We start from the raw sequence: 20,864 nt of genomic DNA, 5'->3' as shown, positions 1-20,864 counted from the left end.
GTTGCCCCCCAATGTTTGCTTGCAGAAGGTTAGCTTTGTTGTGGTTGACTGTAGATTTTATTGCGTGATTGTGAACATTATTTGTGCTTGTTATCTTGTGTGTTTTGTGTTGTGTGTGCTTTGTGCTGTGTGTGACTGTTGGTACTGTGTTTTGCATCTTGATCCCAGAACAATGCTGTTTTGTTTGGACGTACTCATTAGTATTCATACATGATTGATGGGAATTAAACGTGAATTGAATTGACCTGAAGGTTCTCAGCCCAAAATGTTGACTGCTTTTTCCTTTCCATAGATGCTGCCTAGCCTGCTGAGTTCCTCCAGCATTTTGTGTGTTTTACCCTAATAATCCAGCATCCACAGACTCTCTTATTTTAATAATTTCTCTCTCATGAACCTCTTTAAGGATACGTACAATTGCCTTTTGAAAGTTCCTGTTAATCTGATTCTGTTATCATTTCAGATCAAGCAATTATCTTAGCAACAGATTTCAGCAATACTATGCATGAAGTCATTTCTCCTCGGTCTTCATGCCAATTTTTTCCACATCATTGTTAATGAGCTCAGTAGTGAAAGGAAACAATGTATCCTTCCCTTTTATCAGAATTGCCCTTGGTTTTGATCTTCTCTATTAAATCTCTCCTCAAACTTCTCTGATCAAAGACTAGCATTTCCATTCATTCCACAAGATAGACATCCCCCGCTCCTGGTAAGCCCCATGCCCAGTTCTCAAAGTTCAAAGTAAAATTTATTATCAGAGCACATCCATGTCATCAGATTCTTTTTCCTGGGGGGCATACTTAGCAAATCAGTAGAACAGTAACTGTAAACAGGATCAATGAAAACAATCCATTCAAACACAAATATAAATAAATAACAATGAATAACAAGTATGAGATAACAAGATAAAGAGTGCTTAAAGTGAGAGCATTGGTTGTGGGAACACCAGAAATAGAATGAGTGTAGTTATGCCCTTTGTTCAAGAGCCTGATAGTTGAGGGCAAGTCCTGAGGCACTTGTACCTTTTACCTAATGGCAGCGGTGAGAAAAGAGCACGGCCTGGGTGGTGAGGATCTTTGATGATGGGTGCTGCTTTTCTACGGCAATGTTTTGTGTAAATGTGCTCAATGGTCAGGAGGGCTTTATCCATGATGGGCTGAATCCAGTACCTTTTGTAGGATTTCTCGTTCAAAGACAGTGGTGTTCCCATACCAGGCCGTAATGCCAGTCAGCATTAGTAATGCTGAAGTTTGCCGAGGATTTTGATAACATGCCGAAACTCTGCAGACCCCTGAGGAAGTAGAGGCACTGTTGTGATTTCTTTGCAATTACATTTATATGATGGGTCCAGGACAGATCCTTTCAGATAGTGACACCCAGGAATTTAAAGTTACTGACCCTCTCCACCTCTGATCCTCCGATGATTACTGGCTCACAGACCTCTGGTTTCCCTCTCCTGAAGTCTACAATCAGTTCCTTGGTCTTAATGGCATTGTGTGAGAAGTTGTTATTACACCACTCAGCCAAATTCACTTCACTGGGGTTAAGATCAGTCTACATATACACAATGCAAAAACGTACAGGAACGTCACTGATGGGAAGATGCACCACTGAAGTGCATCTGGTTCATCACTGGTGATTAAAAATCGCTGTTTTTTAAAGGGGTGATTCCAATTTCAACCACTGTCAAGTTGCATTCTGAACCTGCTACGAATGGGAAAAGGAGCCATCAGCATCTGGATAAGTTAAAGGGTTGTCACAACTGGAGAAAATGAGAAAAGCAAGTCCTGAAAAAGGGTCTCAGCCCGAAACATCGATACATCCACCCTCCCATGGATGCAGCCTGACCTGCTGAGTTCCTCCAGCATTTGGAGTGTGTTGCTTTGGATTTCTAACATCTGCAGATTTTCTCATGTTTGAAAAAAATTAAATTTTACATAGGATCAAAGCCAAGGCTAAAGTTGGCCATCGTGGTTATGGTTGAGATGGAGGATGGGAGAAGTTGGGGAAGGGGTGCTGCATTGAAGATGGGCTGAGAGCACCTGGATGACAACCTCACCTCATAACAATCCCCTAAGAGAACAGAGATCATCAAATCGTTATCAATTGCGGTGGGAGATGGTGCCAATGCCACATACACATGGATGAACACACAAAAATATGGCAGCAAGCCTACGTGAATAACCAAAGACAACCAGAAGCAGAGAGACATGGTCCTCTGCACCTGTGATATCACTGTTGACCAACAAGTCTTGACATTCTTATTCCGTTCTGCAATTCCAACTCAATTTATACTCTGCCTCCACCTTGCTCGTTTTTTCATTTTTTTCTCTGTAATACTTCATCTTGCTACACCCTTATCAGTTTATCTTACATTTCATCAAGTTAATTGTTTCTCCTTTGTTTCTACAACTCCTCTAGATAAAGGAAGAGTGAGGGTGGACATATATCAAGGGCCAGTTCTTTTGCCATGGGCATCCCTTTCCCTGTGCGACCTATAGGCTGATTCAGATATTCCTCTCTCCCTGCCGCCTTTGTGGTTCATTGGTCATAACCTCAGGGCAGCCCACTAGAAGTGACAACCAATGGAGTTCCATAGAATTAAAGTCACTATCAAAAGTCATAGGTTTGGACATACAACCTGGTTCATTTACGGCAGTCTTTGGGATTACTCCAAAGGAAGCAGGAAATGTTCCTGCTTCCGCTCAATGCATGATAGCTTTTTCAGCTTTATTGGCTAAGAGAATTATTTTGTTGTATTGGAATGATCCCGATCCACCTACTGCTTTCTTCTGGCTCTCCTCTATCATGTCCGATTGTTAAGATTGTTTCCGATGTTGGGGAAGTCCAGAATGAGGGGTCACAATTTAATGATAAAGGGGAAGCCTTTTAGGACCGAGATGAGGAAAAACAACTTCACATAGAGAGTGGTGAATCTGTGGAATTCTCTGCCACAGGAAACAGTTGAGGCCGGTTCATTGGCTATATTTAAGAGGAAGTTAGATATGGCCCTTGTGGCAATAGGGATCGGGCGTATGGAGAGAAAGCAGGTACAGGGTTCTGAGTTGGATGATCAGCCATGATCATACTGAATGGCCTACTCCTGCACCTATTTTCTATGTTTCTATGTCGTGTTTAAGTTTGGAGAAAATTAGAAGTCGGATGTTTGATACATCTTTTAAATTTGATCAAACCTGGCGACCTTTCATTCCATATTTTCATATGATCCAACTTTTTCTTTTACTTTTTTAGGTAATCTTTTTATCCTCTCTGCGAAGTTTTAGATTTGACCAGAAGAATTTTTCTTTTTTTTCAATATATCCTCAAAATGGACTGTCCAGTCCCCCTTTTTTTGTTTTAGGTTAGTTTACTGTTTTTTTTCCTTCTCAATAATAGAAAATTTGAGTCTTTTTTTCAATGAATTGTTAAGAGGAGTTGTGGTTCTTTTTTTATATTAGCTCAATATTATACATGATTTTGACAGTGTCTATTCTTTTTGTACTTTTATTGAAATATGTATTTGAGATAACTTCTCCTCTGACTTGTATCTATCCTTTTTTTTAATCAATAAAAAAAGATTGAAAATGAATTAAAGTCACTGCTGTCTAAAAGGAAACATAGCCCTCACTGGGAGCTCAATGTTACCCAGTCAATGTAAGGCAGAGTCTTGTGCAGTTAACAGTACAGTTAAAATCAATTTACCCAGAATACCAGTTCTTTAAAGGTCTGAAACAAAAAGGAAAGAACGTACAGCAACTTTGCACAAACTAAGCAGGAACTCTTTGCCAGAGATGCAGTGAGTGGAGAACAATGACACACAAACTATCAGCTTCACTTTAATCTCAACCACCAGCAGCAGTTAGCAGGCTTGACTGATCCAATTACGGCCTGGCTATCACTATATGCAATTCATCAGCAGCACATTTCACCGTGTTATCCCACCAATGTTTTAATGCCCTGATTACGATTGAGGGACGGCTTGTGCAATGCTCGTTCCCAGTAGATGGGGGGCTGGAAGTAGGAGTTACTGAGTCAGAATCTGGTCATTTAGTGCTTTACTCGGGGGAAGGCTGTGAATCCATAAACCTTTATATCTCATTGAGTTATGCTCTGTAACTAAGTACATTCAAGACTGAGCCTGAATCATGTTTGTAGAGATGAAGCAACGGGTCAGCTATGATCTAATTAAAAAGCAGAAGAGGCTTGAAGAGGCCAAGGGACGTAGGAGATTTGATAGAGGTATATAAAACTATGAGTGATATAGACAGGGTGAATGCAATCAGACTTTTTTCCCCCACTGAGATAGGGTGAGGTCATGGGTTAAAGGTGAAATGTCTAAAGGAACATTTCTACGCTCAAAGGGTGTTCAGTGTGTGGAATGAGCTGCCAGCACAAGCAGCGGATGTGGGTTCGATTTCAACATTTAAGAGAATTTTGCATGGGCACACGGATGGGAGGGGTACGGAGGGCTATGATCCGGGTGCAGGTTGATGGGACGAGGCAGAATAATAGTTTGGCATGGACTAGCTGGGTCAAAGGGCCTTTTTCTGTGCTACGTAACACAAGTGCACTGCTATCTAGTGGAGTCTGTTTCAAAACAAAGCAGTGGAAGTGGGCAACCCACTCGATAGACTCTGTGCAGCTCCTGACACGGAATCCTCTCACACCTCAGTCACTGTACAGAGAAGGATCCCGGTGAAGCAGCATCTGAAGAACCCTCCGGTTCAAAGGCCTGGATTTCTGCACTTGATTTAAATGCTTTAAGTACAATCATTTAAATCCTGAGCAACAAATTGCAAAATATTTTGGCACAGTACATGATTCTGTTTTATCTCATCAAGAATGCATTTTCTTCATGAACTTATAAGGCATTTCATAATCTTTTAAGTAACTTTTTTTAAAAGAGATGAGGAATTTCTTTAGCAGAGGGTGGTGAGTCTATGGAATTCATCACCACAGGCACCTCTGGAGGCCAAGTCATTTGGTTACTTTAATGCAGAGGTTGATAAGTTCTTGATTAGTATAGGTGTTGAAGATTAGGGGAGAAGAAAGGAGAATGGGTTTGAGACATTATATATCAGTCATGATAAAATGGTGGAGCAGATTCAATTGCCTGAATGGCCTAATTCTTCTCCCATGTCTTCTGGTCTAATGTGACTGAATATATCAGGAGAAAATGTTCCTACTGACTGGAAAGCCCAGGAGACTCAGGCATATGATAATAGCCAAAAAAAATAAAAGGGAAATTAAAAGAATTATTTTATTAAACCACAGTCAGTTAAAACAATCAGGAATGTGCTGTTGAAAGTTGGAATCTGACCAAATTCTACATAATCCTTCAAAACTGGCTGAACCAGCAACATTTTCAAGGATTGGGGTGAAGTGCAGGGAAGTAGGTTTAAATGAGCTCTCTCAGAGAGATGGAAAATGCACTAATAGGTACTTGTTCTCATTGGAGATGCATTAAGATCCTCTAACTGTTGTGTATGACATGATAACATCAGAACTCTCAACCACATCCCTCAACTCTCTCCAGGTTTGATTCATTTTTAGGATGTGGGCAGTACAGGCAAAGCCATTGCTTAACGGTGAATATGAACTCATTTTTGAGTCTCCTCTGGACTCGCTATCAAGGACTATACCTTAGCATTCTTTATTTATTATTTGTATTTTCATATATTTGCACAGTTTGTTTTCTTTTGCACATTGTCAGTCTTAGTGCACAGTTTTCATTAATTCTGTTGTATTTCTTTGCGCTACTGTGAATGCCTGCAAGAAAAGGAATCTCAGGGTATATGTACTTTGATAATAAATCTACCTTCAACTTTGAACTGAAAATTGCCCTTGGGGAGGAAGCATTGAGTTGGATCTGTTGGTGCCGTGCTGTGATGATGGGAATTCTTGGAATTCTGGAATTCGCCCCAGTGGTGATGAAGCAACAATGACATATCCCAAATTTAGGGCTGTGTGAAACTTATTCCAATCAGAGAAGCAATCACCGGTACTTAATTCCTCTTCTGTACTGAGTTAACTGTCCTAACCAGCTCCTTTCCGATTCAGCTTCCCATCAGAGGAAATTATCCTGCGTTCTCTCAGCAAACCCACCTCCCTAAAATGGGGCCTCTCTGACACAAGCGTCTCCATTTTTCAGATAAGGAACTGACGGGTGTCCTCCCTACTCAAATCCATCAGCCTACCTCAGTACAATGAATCACTGCATCTGTAGGGAGTCCCTCAGTTGGAAAGAACCAACACCAGAACCCTGAAGGGTTGACAGACTACAGCAAGTGACACAAGGGTGCAGTTATGGTCCAAGTGCAAAGGGAGAGACACTTAAGTGGATGAACAGTTCACAGACATTTATTAAGAACTCTGAAGAATTAAAGGAAAATTAATAAATGCTAGGCCAACAGGGCCATTAACAAAAACTCTCAGTCTGAAATCTAATGCCAACACTATGGGTAGGAAGCAGTGACTTTTCATACTAAATGATGGCGCTCCTTTACAGCAGCAATCAAAACAGTGGTCTTCTTTCCCACAAAATGTTGGAGGAACCCAGCAGGCCAGGCAGCATCTAGGAAAAGAGTACAGTCAACGTTTTGGCCCAAAATGTCAACTGTACTCTTTTCCTAGATGCTGCCTGGCCTCCTATGTTCTCCCAGTATTTTGCGTGTTTTGCTCAGATTCCAGCATCTGCAGATTTCCTCTTGTTTGTGATTACTGTTCTTTCCCAGATGGGGATAGAGATAAGCAGGAAGCATAGACTTTGCTGTGCTTTTGGTTGAGTCTCAATGAGAGTGGAATTAGAGGAAGGGAGTTAAACACCACCACAATAAGAACATGAGAAATAGGAGCAGGAGTAGGCTATCTGGCCCATGTGCCATTCAATAATATCATGACTGATCTGGCCATGGACTCACCTACCTGCCTTTTCCCCATAACCCTTAATTCCCTACTATGCAAAAATATATCCAACCTTGACTTAAATATTTTTACTGAGGCAGCCTCCACTGCTTCATTGGGCAGAGAATTCCACAGATTCACCACTCTTTGGGAAAAGCAGTTCCTCCTCATCTCCATCCTAAATCTACTCCCCTGAATCTTCAGGTAATGTCCCCTGTTCTAGTCTCACCTAGTGGAAACAACTTTCCTGCCTCTATCTTATCTGTCCCTTCCATAATTTTATATGTTTCTATAAGATCCCCCCTCATTCTACTGAATTCCAGCGAGTACAGCGAAACACTAATTGGCTGGAACCTGCAAACTCACGAGAGTGATTGCTGGAGCCGTTCAGCGGCTCGCCTGCGAGGGCATGCCGATACCATAGCAGAGTCTGCGGTTGTGAGAAGGCCCCCTTCCCCAGGCGCAGCTCCCGAAGTGCCAGAGACCTGCGCCTTCCGGAATTCCTGGATGAGAGACTTGTCCGGGATGTCATGACTGGAACCCAAGAACGTTGGTCAGGACCATACCCCTCCAATCCACAAGATACTGGACCCTGCCCCGCACCCGGCGAGAAGCCTGGAGGCGCCGGACAGGAGAAACCAGAGATCCTTCCACCAAGCGGGGAGGAGGGGAGGAGGTGATTGGAGCGGTGGGGGGGGGGGGGATAAGTCACCAGTTTCAGCTGCGAAGCACGGAACACTGGGTGGATCTTCATTGATGATGGTAGATGCAATCTATATGAGACTTTGTCGATAGCCTTCTCCACCATGAATGGTCCCGTGTAGCGTGGGGCCAACTTACAGTTATCAACTTTTAAGGAGAAATCCCCAGATGTCAGTCAGGTTTTCTCCCCTGGCTTGAGAGACAGAGCTGATCAGCTTGCCAGGCATGTGGTTTCTCGGTAAAAGAAGCCCTGGTCCATCTCCGCGTGTGTTTGTATGACTGGATAAACTGTTCTGCAGCAGGAACTCCCACGTCAATCTTCTGGTCAGGAAAGAGCAGTGGCTGGAACCCTTTCTGGCATTCAAAGGGAGACATACCGGTAAAGGATGACTAGAGGTTACTTTGGGTAATCTCTGCCCAAACCAACTGGGAGCTCCAGGATGAGGGGTTGGAAGAGGAAAGGCAGTGCAGGATTGTCTCCAGCTCCGGATCCACTTCTCAGTCTGGCCATTAAGATTCGGGTGGAAACCAGATAAGAGGCTGGCTTTGGCTCCCACAAGAGAACAGAAGATCTTGAATTGTGGTCCTCAATCCGACACCATGTTCTGAGGGAAGGCATGTAGCTTGAACATGTGCTGAACCATGAGGTTGGAGGTCTCACAAGTCAACAGGAGCTTAGGGAGAGCAAGGATATGGGCAGCTTTGGAGAACCAGTCCACAACCACCTGAATAGTAGTGTTTTCATCAGATGGGGCAGACCAGTGATGAAACTCACTGAGAGTTGGGACCAGTGATGGTGAGGCGTAGGCAGAGATGAAATTGTGGATGTCGTGGGACATTGATAGCCACCAAAATTGTCATTTGATAAATTCCAGGGTCCATTGAATTCTGGATGGCTATCCAGATGGGAGGAGTAACCCCATTCCAACTTTCTGGGGTATATTGTAGCAGGGACAAATAGCCAGTTGGGAGGTCACCCTCCTGGCCCTCATCTCCACCTCTATTCCCCAAATTACTGGACCAGCAGTGCACGAGCGAGGAAGGATGTTGATGGTGTCTTCAGACACATAAAGCTGCCAGGGGAGAGCACTGGACATCGTAATCTTGCCTCCAGGACAGTTGGTGACGGTGAAGTTGAACCAGGTGAAGAAGACAGTCCAGTGGGCTTGACAGGGTGTGAATCTCTAAGCATCCTGAACGTACGTCTTTCTGATCTGTCCATACCCAAAAAAAAGGGTGCCCTGCTCCCTCCAGCCAGTGTTGTTATGCTTCCAGGCCTCCTTGACAGCTAGAAGCTCTTAGTTCCTGACATCATAGATACGTTCAGCCAGAGTCAAACAACTGGGAAGAAAAGCACAGAGGCGCGGAAGAGCACAGAGAGTACAGCTACAATGCCGACATCCGATATATCTACCTCAATGATGAATAGCTGGGATGGGTCTGAGTGCCGCAGGACCGGGACAGTGGTGAAGTGTCACTTTAGTCGTGAGAAAGCTTTGCTTGGTTCACCTGTCCAATGGATCTTCCTAGTGAGTGCATTCATGGGAACTGCGATGGGACTGAAGTTTCTGATGAGAATGATATGTCCAGGAGCACATCACTGACCAGGGCCTGAAAAACAGCAGGGGCGTTGGCCGGATCAAATGGCATCACGAGGTACTCATAGTGACCAGGGGAGGTGTTGAATGAACCAGGCTGTAAGCATTATGCAGATCTGTCTTGGAGAATACAGTTGCCCCTTGGAGATGTTCAAACACAGAGGCAAGCAGGGGAAGAGGGTAGTGGTTCTTCACTCTGATGTTAAAGGTACCAATAAAATCAATTCAGGGAAGGAGCTTGCCATCATTCTTGCTTACAAAATCAAGAAAATGCCTCTACTGGCAAGGCTGATAGAACGATAAATCCTAAGACTAATGCCTCCTTGATATACTCTTCCATTGCCAGTGAGAAGGAAAAGAGCCAGCCCTGGAGAGGACGAGTACCGGGTGCTATCGTACGGCTGGTGTGGAGACCATGAGGTGGCTTTCTTCTTCCTGAAGACCTCAAGAAGGGCAACAATAATCAACCAGAACATTAGAAAAGTCCACACTAGCAGTTGGCACCGGAGGGGACAGACTGACAGGGGCTTGAGCCAGAACCAAAATGGTAGACAGACATGCCAGTTCCCACTCTTGCAGCATCTATAGGGACCAATCAATCCATGGGTTGCGGTGATAAAACCAGGGAAGGCCAAGCACCAGTGGCACAAGAGAGAATGAGAGCTGTTCCCCATGTTTGTCTCCCAGCACAAGTTGCAGGGATACTGTGGAAAGGTGGATCTTGCCAGCGCCAAAATTCGACCATCCAGAGCCATGATATCGATATTCTCTCTCAGTTGCTGAGCCAGAACTTTCCATCTCTGAGCCAAAGATTTATTCATGGCTGCCTCAGAACAAGTAAGTGCCTGAAGTGTCTGGGATGGCCATGACAAGGAGGCTGGGAGCATCGTGCAAAAAGGGGAGGAATTGGCAGTGAGAATCGACCTGTCAGAATGCCCTTTCCTACTGGCAGGTATCCTCTTTTACTGGGTGCTTGGGACACACTGCCTGGAAGTGTCCTGGATCACCACGTTAGAGGCAGGAACCTATCCTCCTGCACCAATCCAATTCCTCCTGAGGTAGATGCCTGCATGGGCATCTCTGGACTGGGTGACGAGAAAGAGGGTGAAGACAGACAGTAATCCAAACAGTAGGAAGCTTCGGATATTCCTAGCCTGTGCCACTCAATTGCCCAGTTGCCAATTCAAATCACCAGGACATCCAGACTGCCTAGCTCATCGTGCAGTGCCATTTCATGTTGAACCTCTGTGCTCAGCCTACACTGGAAAGCAAGATGAGGGATCTCTTGTTCCACCCCATTTCAACCACAAGTGTGCAGAACTTTACTACACAGTCCCTCACTGTCCCTTTCCTGTGGTGCAGGAGTCATTGGTCTGCCTCCTGACCCCATACAGGAAGATCAGACACTCTCTTGAATACGAACACGAATTGGGCCGGGGGAACGTTGTTCTTGTGGAGTGTTGAACAGGCTGAGTGTGGGTCTGCCTAGATTCACGTGTACACCAGTGAATCACCGAACCAACCTGGCAGGGCATGGAAGATCAGCTTACACCGGGCAATAAAATTCCTGCAGCCCTCTGAGTCATCAGAGTATCTGTCAGGTGGAGGAATACTCAGTTCTGGTCCAGACACTATTACAAGAGTTGGGGCATTAGTGGCTGAGGTTGCTGAGGCTTTTGAAGAGGAGCATATGGGAGATGCTGCAAATGGGACTGACATGACTAAAGGCTGTTGAATTGCGGTAGCAGGAGTGGTAATGGTTGTCACCTGATTCTGGCTGTTGGCAGTAAGCTGCTGGACCACGGCTGTGAGAGCAGTAATCGCTGACACCTGATTACGGCTGTCTACGCTGAGTTGCTGACTGTCACTGTCAGGGTAGAAACCTGTTCTTCCAGCGAGTCCTGGGTTTGCCGCTCTGAAAGTAGCTGTCGTGCTGTCTGAGAAATTTCAGCCAATTCAGCTTCTACTGATTTTAGTTTTTCCTCTACGAACTTCAGTCCAGACTGGGCCCGTTGCACTGCTACTGTCACTTCCCCCGATATTAACTGGCTGCATCCATCCCAAAGTGCAGATAGGATCTTAGTTTAATATCTTACCCTTGATACAATTCCAAAATCATAACACTGCCTCAGAGGTATGCTGGGATGTATAGGGAGGATACCATACAGCAAGTTCCTCATGTGAGAGAAAGTGATGGTTATGTTCAAGTGGCCTCATTTTAGGAATGTGGAATTGCAGAGAGAACGCAGGGCAATTTGTTGACTTTGTTTTCAATGTAACCAATTGGGAAGACTCTGATCTGGGAGCACTCTGGAGGGAATCAATAAATTAAATGTGTCCTGAGAGTACAATAAATTATTCCCGTATTGGGGAAGGGTTGACTGCAGGGTGATATGAGGTGTGCTCCGGAGTAGGGTTTGAGGGAAGCTGAGGTTTACAGCTTTTATTTAGTTACTTTACAGACAGTATCTTTAAAGGTTCATAATTAGGATCTGTGCTTCAATGGGAAAGATGCTGTTTATTGCTGAATCCTGAAGCCTTTGGAAAACAGAGGGGAATCTCAAACTTTAAATAAATTTATCATCAAGATATTATCACCACATTTATTATCACAATACACAACCCTGAGATTAATTTTCTTGTGGGCATTCACAGTCGAATACTAAAGAAACACAGGAGAATCAATAAAAACTACAAAGATGGATAAATAACCAATGTGCAAGAGAAGTCAAACTATGCAAATAAAAAGAAAATGATAAATAAGTAAGTATGTAAATAACTAGTGTTTTTTTATTAGGATGTGCATTGTACAGTCCATAGATTGTGGAATCAGTTCAGTGTTGAGGTGAGTGAATCCATGAACCCCGTGTTCAAGGTTCTCCAGCTATCCTGGGGGTTTGGCATGGTGGCAACATGTTTCCAGGTCACAATCTTGTGCGATGTGCAAGGGCTGGTATTCCTGTCTGCTGTATGCCCATCTGTTAGATGGATGGAGGTCAACAGCAAGTGATGGTGGAACAGATTGGTCTGGATTTGTCCTGTAGCTATTTGAGGAAATGAAAAAAAAGGGGCCTTCTGTCTTCAGGGCGGAGTAACACTCCCATCTTTCGCTTTCCTCTGCTTTCCCTGAAGACTATTTAAGGAAACAAACAAATGGATCTTCAGTCTTCCGAGAGGAGTAACACCGTCTCGTTTGGCTGTATTCATGAGTATTCGTGTCTGGATGAATGATGACTAAACTTGAATTGAATTGGATTGAATGTCTGTGAAATCTTTTCCCATCTTTCGCTTTCCTCTGCTTACTCTGAAGACTTGCCTCTCCAGTTAAATTACCCCAGACCGGTTAGTGAGCAGGTCAGAATATTAAACAGACATTGGACTTGAGCACTGGAAGCAGCTATGGTGTTCTCTGTCAATCCTTGCAGAAGATATTTCAGTGGCATATTTAAAACTCTGTTTGCCAGCAAGATACACACAGATCCATGGAAATCCAGGAGACTCAGTGCTGTGCAGATTGTTACCAATAATAATGAAAATTAAATTCACCGCAACAGCTTTCTGAGAGATATAGAAATATCTGTAGCTAGCAGCTGGCAGGTTTAACAAAGAACTGCAGTGATTCATTAAAAGAGCCAGTTCCTAGTGAGCTCAGGGACTAGGGAAGGATTAGGAGAGACATAAGAACGAATGCCAAGAAACATTTTTTTTAAACATTACCCTTCATATCACTTTGATACCCCAAAGAGTTTAAACATCATGAACATGAATTATATTTTGATTCTGGGGTTCACTCTGTGGATTCGTGGTAGCTCTGTGTGTGAAGATCTCACACAAGGCAAAGAAATAAATGCCAAATTAATCCGACCTTTCTTTTGCTAGAGTTCTCTTTTTTAATGGGAGGGTTGCTGGCCAGGTGGGAGAGCTCAAGGCCGCTGCCAGGCAAACAACTTCTTCCTCAATGACAACAAGACAAAGGAGATGGTTATCGACTCATGCACCCCCCCCCCCACCTTTACATTGACGGTATAGCAGTGGAAGCTGTGAGCATGTCAAACTCCTGGGAGTGCTCATTCTGCACAATCTTTCACGGTCACAGAATACATTACACACAATCAGGGAAGATCACCAGTGCCTCTACTTTCTGAGGAGGCTAAACAAAGCTGGACTGTGCATATCTATACTCCAGTCCTTCTACAGATGCACAGTAGGGAGCATTCTAACATGCTGCGTCATTTCACGGTAAAGAAACTGCACTGCAGCAGACAGAGGGGCTCTACAACGGGTAGTCAAAACTCCCCAATGCATCACTGGCACCAGGTTCCCCACCATCAGAAAGGTGCTGGGAAAGGGCCAGTCACATCATGAAGGATCCCACCCATCTTTCTCATGGACTGCTTGCCCCACTCCCATCGGGGAGGAGGCTACATAGCAACCACTCAAAAACAGAAACTTTCCCCAAGCAATAAGGCTGATCAACACCTCCACCCACTAACCCACCCCTCCACACACCCCAGCACCACCATTCTTTCTGTGAGTCACCTTATGTACAGACACTGCTTTACAATCATACAATTACTTAGACATAGTCAACTTATATAACCTATCTTATATAACCTCGCCTCACTATAGGGAGGACGTGGAAGCATTGGAAAGGGTGCAGAGGAGATTTACCAGGATGCTGCCTGGTTTAGAGAGTATGCATTATTATCAGAGATTAAGGGAGCTAGGGCTTTACTCTTTGGAGAGAAGGAGGCTGAGAGGAGACATGATAGAGGTGTACAAGATATTAAGAGGAATAGATAGAGTTGTCAGCCAGCGCCTCTTCCCCGGGGCACCACTGCTCAATACAAGAGGACATGGCTTTAAGGTAAGGGGAGGGAAGTTCAAGGGGGATATTAGAGGGAGGTTTTTGACTCAGAGAGTGGTTGGTGCATGGAATGCACTGCCTGAGTCAGTGGTGGAGGCAGATACACTAGTGAAGTTTAAGAGACTACTAGACAGCTATATGGAGGAATTTAAGGTGGGGGGTTATATGGGAGGCAGGGTTTAAGGGTTGGCACAACAACGTGGGTCGAAGGGCCTGTAATGTGCTGTACTATTCTAAGTTTTATCTTACGTATTTATAATTATTGTGTATTTTTATTATTGTGTTTTTTATCTTTTTGTGTTATTTTTGTGCTGCCTTGGATCCAGAGTAACAATCTTTTTGTTCTTTACACTTGTGTACTGGAAATGGCACTGAACAATCTTGAATGATTCAAATTCCTGACCTTCATTCAGTTCTTTAATAAGGCAGCCATGGTCTAATATCTCATCTGAATCTTTGGATCTTTTGTGTTGACCTGCGGTGTCTGTTTGGACCCCACAACCTTCTGGCGCAGAGGTAGGTGTTCTATCAACTAAGTGAGCAGGTTATCAACAAATTTGTGTGCTTGCTATAGATTTAACCCTAAAACCAGTCTCTTCCCCATTACATGTGATCTTTTACAACCTGTAACAAACGTCACATTTAGATAACACTACAAATGTAATAAACAAGGACAAGATGGTTCCCAGAAGCATTATGAAAGGGAAAATGACAGCCAACTACAAAACATTGTATTGGAACCATTGTCAAAGAGGTAGTCTTTCTGAGCACCTTAAAGAGGGATGGAAGAATTTGCAAGGGAATTCTAGAGCTTAATAGTCTGCACCAAAGGCACAACAGTGAAAGACTATAAGACACAGGAGCTGAATTTGGCTCATCATGTCTGCTCCACCATTCCATATAGCTGATTTATTATCCCTCTCAACCCCATTCTCATGCCTTCTCTCTGAATCCTTTCACATACTTACTAATCAAGAAACTATTCAGCTCCACTTTAAAAATACCCTATGACTTGGCCTCCAAATCTGTGCAAACAAATTCTAGTTACACCATCCTCTAGCTACAGAAATTTCTTCTCACCTCTGTGTATTCTGAGGCCGTGCCCTCTGATCCTAGACTCTCCCATATCAGGAACGCCCTCTCCGTGTCCACTCTATCTAGGCCTTTCGAAGCAAAGTGTGCATGATGTCATATCAGGAGGAGTGTCGAGGCATGAGGGATGGAGGAGTTATTTCTTCATACCTCTCATTCCCGGTCCTTTGGTTGTTTCCACTGTTTTATTTTATATTGTTGGGTCAGAAAGAGAGAGAGAGAGCTCCATCCCAGACTAGACTACACAAACCATAGTAAACTCTGACATTGGATTCCCAATCATTCCACTCCACAACACCAAGATTACAGTGCAGAATACATTAAAATAATTTACACACAGAACGTAATCAATCTTCCTAGACAGGGACTATAACTCATTGCAAATGCTGAGTGAAACCATTTGATGCATACCATAAAAGACGGACGGTGGGTCATGGAAGAAGGGATAGTCTGTGAGGAAGAGCAGGTAGGTGCTGTAAGACCAAGAGGCAGTGTAGAAAATCAGCTTCCAAGCACTTTCCGGCATCTTGGCCGCATCCTTGGGCTGTAGGTCACACCAGTGAGCTAGTGGCTGCAAGAGATGGTGAGAAAGAGAATTAGAGCAACTGTCATCATTCTACGCCAAAAACAGAGCCCTGCTTTCAGACACTGGATGTAAAAGGCTTGGATTTCTACAGCACCCTCCACATCCTTTTCTGGATATAAAGCACTTGCTAGCCTATAAAGTGTTTTGGAAGTGTGGCCAAAGAATCACAAAACAAGATCTCACAGGCAGTGATACAGTCATGACCAAATACACTGTTTTAAAAATGTTCAGAGAATAATAATATGGACACCAGGATAATCTTGTAGGTTATTTCCCCTGAAATGGCAGCTCCAACAGCACAGAGGTCCTCCATACTGCTTGGGATGTTCCGTTTCCATTCTGAATGTTCATTAACGACCTTCCACCAATGCTTAAGGTGGAAATGGGGCACCGTGTGCGGCTCAGAACAATGTATTGTGGAACAAGGTCAATTTTATCAAAAAGTAGTACATTTAAAAAGGGGAAAGAAAACTGAAATCACAACATCTTCTTCCAATAAAATCAGGTTTATTTCTGTGAAAAAAGAAACGGCCAAGCAAAGAATCGCTCCATATAAATTCTGATATGTTATTACTGTTACAGCAGTGTGGTCACCTTGTCTGATTGACATGGGGGGGAGGGGTATTACCAAAGCACCTTTACTCTGGCAGGATACGGTGCAACCTGTATGCTGGTCCCACATACTCAATACCTTCGGGGACCAAATCACCTACAAAACCAATAGTCCCAAGTTTATTTTTTTTTAATGGTACAGACATCTCTGGCAAGCCCAGTTTTTTTTGGCAAGTCCTAATTGCTCTTCAGAAGGTGTGGGTGAGCTGCCATCTTGAATTGATAAGAGTTCCGGGATAGAGACCCCACGACTATGAAGGAATTGAAATCAATAGCAACTGCATCTCAGAGGGGAACCTGTAGGTGGCAGTGTTTCCATGCACCTGCTGTTTTGCAATACGCTCACTTGTTTGGGAGGTGGGGTTTGCGGCCACATAAATAAGCAAGTACATTTTGTAAACGTATTGTAGCCAGAGTTGAGTGGTGGTGGGGGGTGTGAATGATCAGAATTATTGATGAGCGAACAGTAGTAGGTAGTTTTCACGGCCTATTTAATCAATGGAGCCATCAGTGTCAGGCCCTGTTCTCAGTGAACCGGAAGTGTACGTGAACCTTCCGTTTGAATTGAAGGAGCCAGAATAAAGTTCCTGGTATATCTTCCCTGTGCACAGAACTTCTTGCCCCCGAGATTGAAAGGAAACCCTGTGGTTTTCTTTGATCAATGTTTGCTGGAGATAGCTGCATTCACAGCATTTAACAGGAACTTGGACAGTTACTTGGATAGGACAGGTTTGGAGGGATATAGGTCAAAAGGTGGACAGATAGGGTAACTTAGATGGGAATCTTATTTGACATGGGTCTAACTGAGCTAAAAGGCCTGCTTCTGTGCTTTATGGCTCTATGGCTCCCTGAGAGGAAGGCCATTCAACCCCTATATGCCAGCTCAGTGGACGAATGGCCCAATTAATTTTAATTCAAATAGTTCACAGATGAACTATTTCCCCTCCATGCTATCCTTCTGAAGAAGTGTGTGAAGGACAAGGATTTACCCCCCCCCCCCATGGACCCCAGTCAAATTGTAAACACCATTAAAAAGAAAGTCACAATATAAAAGGGAAACAAATTTGAAAGAATTTGTCAAATGCAGACGTTTAACCAGCAACAAGCAGGTGTGCGAGTAAAATGAAATTTTACTCTTTTGGAAGAGGACAGCGAGGCTTTGAGAGGAAGTGCGGCGGTGGCCATTTTCAAATTGTCCAGTTGCGTCTCAGATCGGAGTTCTGAGAGGCGGGACTGCGCAGGCGTGTGAAGGAGGCCCGGGAAGGAGGGAAGATATATAAAGAACGCCGCCTTAAGAAGCGGGCAGCTTCGTTTGCGGGCAGCGGAGTGAGCCGGGCGCAGAGTGTATGGCTTGGGCTCAGGGGGCTTAGGCGGAAGAGGGCACAGTAGGCTTATCTTTTAGTTCTTGTTATTTTCAGTTATTTGGGAAGTATGAGTGTGAGGGCAGCTTGTTATTCTCGGTGTCGGATGTGAGAGATCCTGGAGTCTCCGAGCCTCCCGGACGTCTACATCTGCGCCAGTTGCGCCGAACTGCAGCTCCTGAGGGACCGAGTGAGGGAACTGGAGCTGCAGCTCGATGACCTTTGCCTGGTCAGGGAGAGTGAGGAGGTGACAGAGAGGAGTTACAGGCAGGTGGTCACTCCGGGGCCACGGGAGGCAGATAGGTGGGTCACAGTCAGGAAGGGGAAGAGGCAGGTACTAGAGAGTACCCCAGTGGCTGTACCCCTTGACAATAAGTACTCATGTTTGAGTACTGTTGGGGGGGACAGCCTACCTGGTGGAAGTGACAGTGGCCGGGTCTGCGGCACAGAGGACGGCCCTGTAGCTCAGAAGGGTAGGGATAGAAGAAAGAGGACAATAGTAATAGGGGACTCTAAAGTCAGGGGTTCAGACAGGCGGTTCTGTGGAGGAGATCGGGAGTCCCGGATGGTAATTTGCCTCCCTGGTGCCAGGGTTCGGGACGTTTCTGATTGCGTCCAAGATATCCTGAAGTGGGAGGGTGAGGTGCCAGAGGTCGTGGTACATGTAGGCACCAATGACATGGGTAGGAAAGGGGAAGAGGTCCTGAAACGAGAGTATAGGGAGTTAGGAAGGCAGTTAGGAAGAAGGACCGCAAAGGTAGTAATCTCGGGATTACTGCCTGTGCCACGCGACAGTGAGAGTAGGAATGGAATTAGGTGGAGGATGAATGCGTGGCTGTGGGATTGGAGCAGGGGGCAGGGATTCAAGTTTCTGGATCATTGGGACCCCTTCTGGGGCAGGCGTGACCTGTTCAAGAAGGATGGGTTACACTTGAATCCTGGGGGGGAACCAATATCCTAGCGGGTAGGTTTGCTAGGGCTACAGGGCAGACTTTAAACTAGTAAGATGGGGGGGTGGGAATCAATTTGAGGAAACTATGGGAGAGGAGGTTAGTTCACCAGTAGAGCAAGTAAATAGACAGTGTGTGAGGGAGGAAAGGCAGGTGATGGAGAAGGGATGCGCTCAGCCCGAAGATGTAGGGGAGAAGAAAGAAAAGGATAATAAATTTGAATGCATTGTTAGGGATGAAAAGAGAGGAGGAGGTGGAGAGTATCTTAAATGTATCTATTTTAATGCTAGCAGCATTGTAAGAAAGGTGGATGAGCTTAAAGCATGGATTGATACCTGGAATTATGATGTTGTAGCTATTAGTGAAACATGGTTGCAGGAATGGTGTGATTGGCAACTAAATATTCCTGGATTTAGTTGCTTCAGGTGTGATAGAGTAGGAGGGGCCAGAGGAGGAGGTGTTGCATTGCTTGTCCGAGAAAATCTTATGGCGGTGCTTTGGAAGGATAGATTAGAGAGCTCCTCTAGGGAGGCTATTTGGGTGGAATTGAGGAATGGGAAAGGTGTAGTAACACTGATAGGAGTGTATTATAAGCCACCTAATGGGGAGCGTGAGTTGGAAGAGCAAATGTGTAAGGAGATAGCAGATATTTGTAGTAAACACAAGGTGGTGATTGTGGGAGATTTTAATTTTCCACATGTAGACTGGGAAGCTCATTCTGTAAAAGGGCTGGATGGTTTAGAGTTTGTGAAATGTGTGCAGGATAGTTTTTTGCAACAATACATAGAAGTACCGACTAGAGATGGGGCAGTGTTGGATCTGCTGTTAGGGAATGCGATAGGTCAGCTGACAGATGTATGTGTTGGGGAGCATTTCGGGTACAGTGATCACAATAGCATTAGCTTCAATATAATTATGGAGAAGGACAGGACAGGACCTAGAGTTGAGATTTTTGATTGGAGAAAGGCTAACTTTGAGGAGATGTGAAGGGATTTTGAGAGAGTGGATTGGGTCAAGTTGTTTTATGGGAAGGATGTAATAGAGAAATGGAGGTCATTTAAGGGTGAAATTATGAGGGTATAGAATCTTTATGTTCTTGTTAGGTTGAAAGGAAAGGTTAAAGGTTTGAAAGCACCATGGTTTTCAATGGATATTAGAAATTTGGTTCAGAAAAAGAGGGATGACTACAATAGATATAGGCAGCATGGAGTAAAGGAATTGCTCGAGGAATATAAAGAATGTAAAAGGAATCTTAAGAAAGAGATTAGAAAAGCTAAAAGAAGATACAAGGTTGGTTTGGCAAATAAGGTGAAAGTAAATCCGAAAGGTTTCTACAGTTATGTTAAAAGCAAGAGGACAACGAGGGATAAAATTGGCCGCTTAGAGAATCAGAGTGGTCAGCTATGTGTGGAGCCGAAGGAGATGAGAGAGATTTTTAATGATTTCTTCTCTTCAGTATTCACTAAGGAGAAGGATACTGAATTGTGTAAGGTGTGGGAAACAAGTAAGGAAGTTATGGAACCTATGACAATTGAAGAGATGGAAGTACTGGCACTTTTAAGAAATTTAAAAGTGGATAAATCTCCGGGTCCTGACAGGATATTCCCCAGGACCCTGAGGGAAGTTTGCGTAGAAATAGCAGGAGCTCTGATGGAGATCTTTAAGATGTCATTAGAAACGGGGATTGTGCCGGAGGATTGGCGTATTGCTCATGTAGTTCCATTGTTTAAAAAGGGTTCTAGAAGTAAGCCTAGCAATTATAGACCTGTCAGTTTGACATCAGTGGTGGGTAAATCAATGGAAAGTATTCTTAGAGATAGTATTAATAATTATCTGGATAGACAGGATCTGATTAGTAGCCAGCATGGATTTGTGCGTGGAAGGTCATGTTTGACAAACCTTATTGAATTTTTTGAAGAAGTTACGAGGAATGTTGACGAGGGTAAGGCAGTGGATGTAGTCTATATGGATTTCAGCAAAGCCTTTGACGAAGTTCCACATGGAAGGTTAGTTAAGAAGGTTCAGTCGTTAGGTATTAATGCTGGAGTAATAAAATGGATTCAACAGTGGCTAGATGGGAGATGCCAGAGAGTAGTGGTGGATAATTGTTTATCGGGATGGAGGCCGGTGACTAGCGGGGTGCCTCAGGGATCTGTTTTGGGCCCAATGTTGTTTGTAATATACATAAATGATCTG

At 44.2% G+C, this 20,864-nt stretch overlaps 1 protein-coding gene and 1 long non-coding RNA gene across 3 annotated transcripts in view; one reads left to right on the top strand and one right to left on the bottom strand.

Moving 5' to 3' along the window:
• cers1 (ceramide synthase 1) overlaps positions 1-20,864 on the bottom strand; it is a 59,220-nt gene that overhangs the window by 14,601 nt on the left and 23,755 nt on the right. For both annotated transcript variants that reach the window (XM_059991282.1, XM_059991283.1), the window contains one exon: positions 15,571-15,730. In XM_059991282.1, the coding sequence (XP_059847265.1) occupies positions 15,571-15,730 (160 nt within the window). The remainder of the gene's footprint in view (positions 1-15,570; positions 15,731-20,864) is intronic.
• LOC132406080 (uncharacterized) overlaps positions 1-20,864 on the top strand; it is a 55,987-nt gene that overhangs the window by 19,133 nt on the left and 15,990 nt on the right. The window lies entirely within an intron of this gene.

The sequence above is a fragment of the Hypanus sabinus genome, chromosome 16 (genome assembly GCF_030144855.1).
Source record: "Hypanus sabinus isolate sHypSab1 chromosome 16, sHypSab1.hap1, whole genome shotgun sequence".
NCBI lineage: Eukaryota > Metazoa > Chordata > Chondrichthyes > Myliobatiformes > Dasyatidae > Hypanus > Hypanus sabinus.
This window is presented reverse-complemented; position numbering and strand designations above follow the sequence as displayed.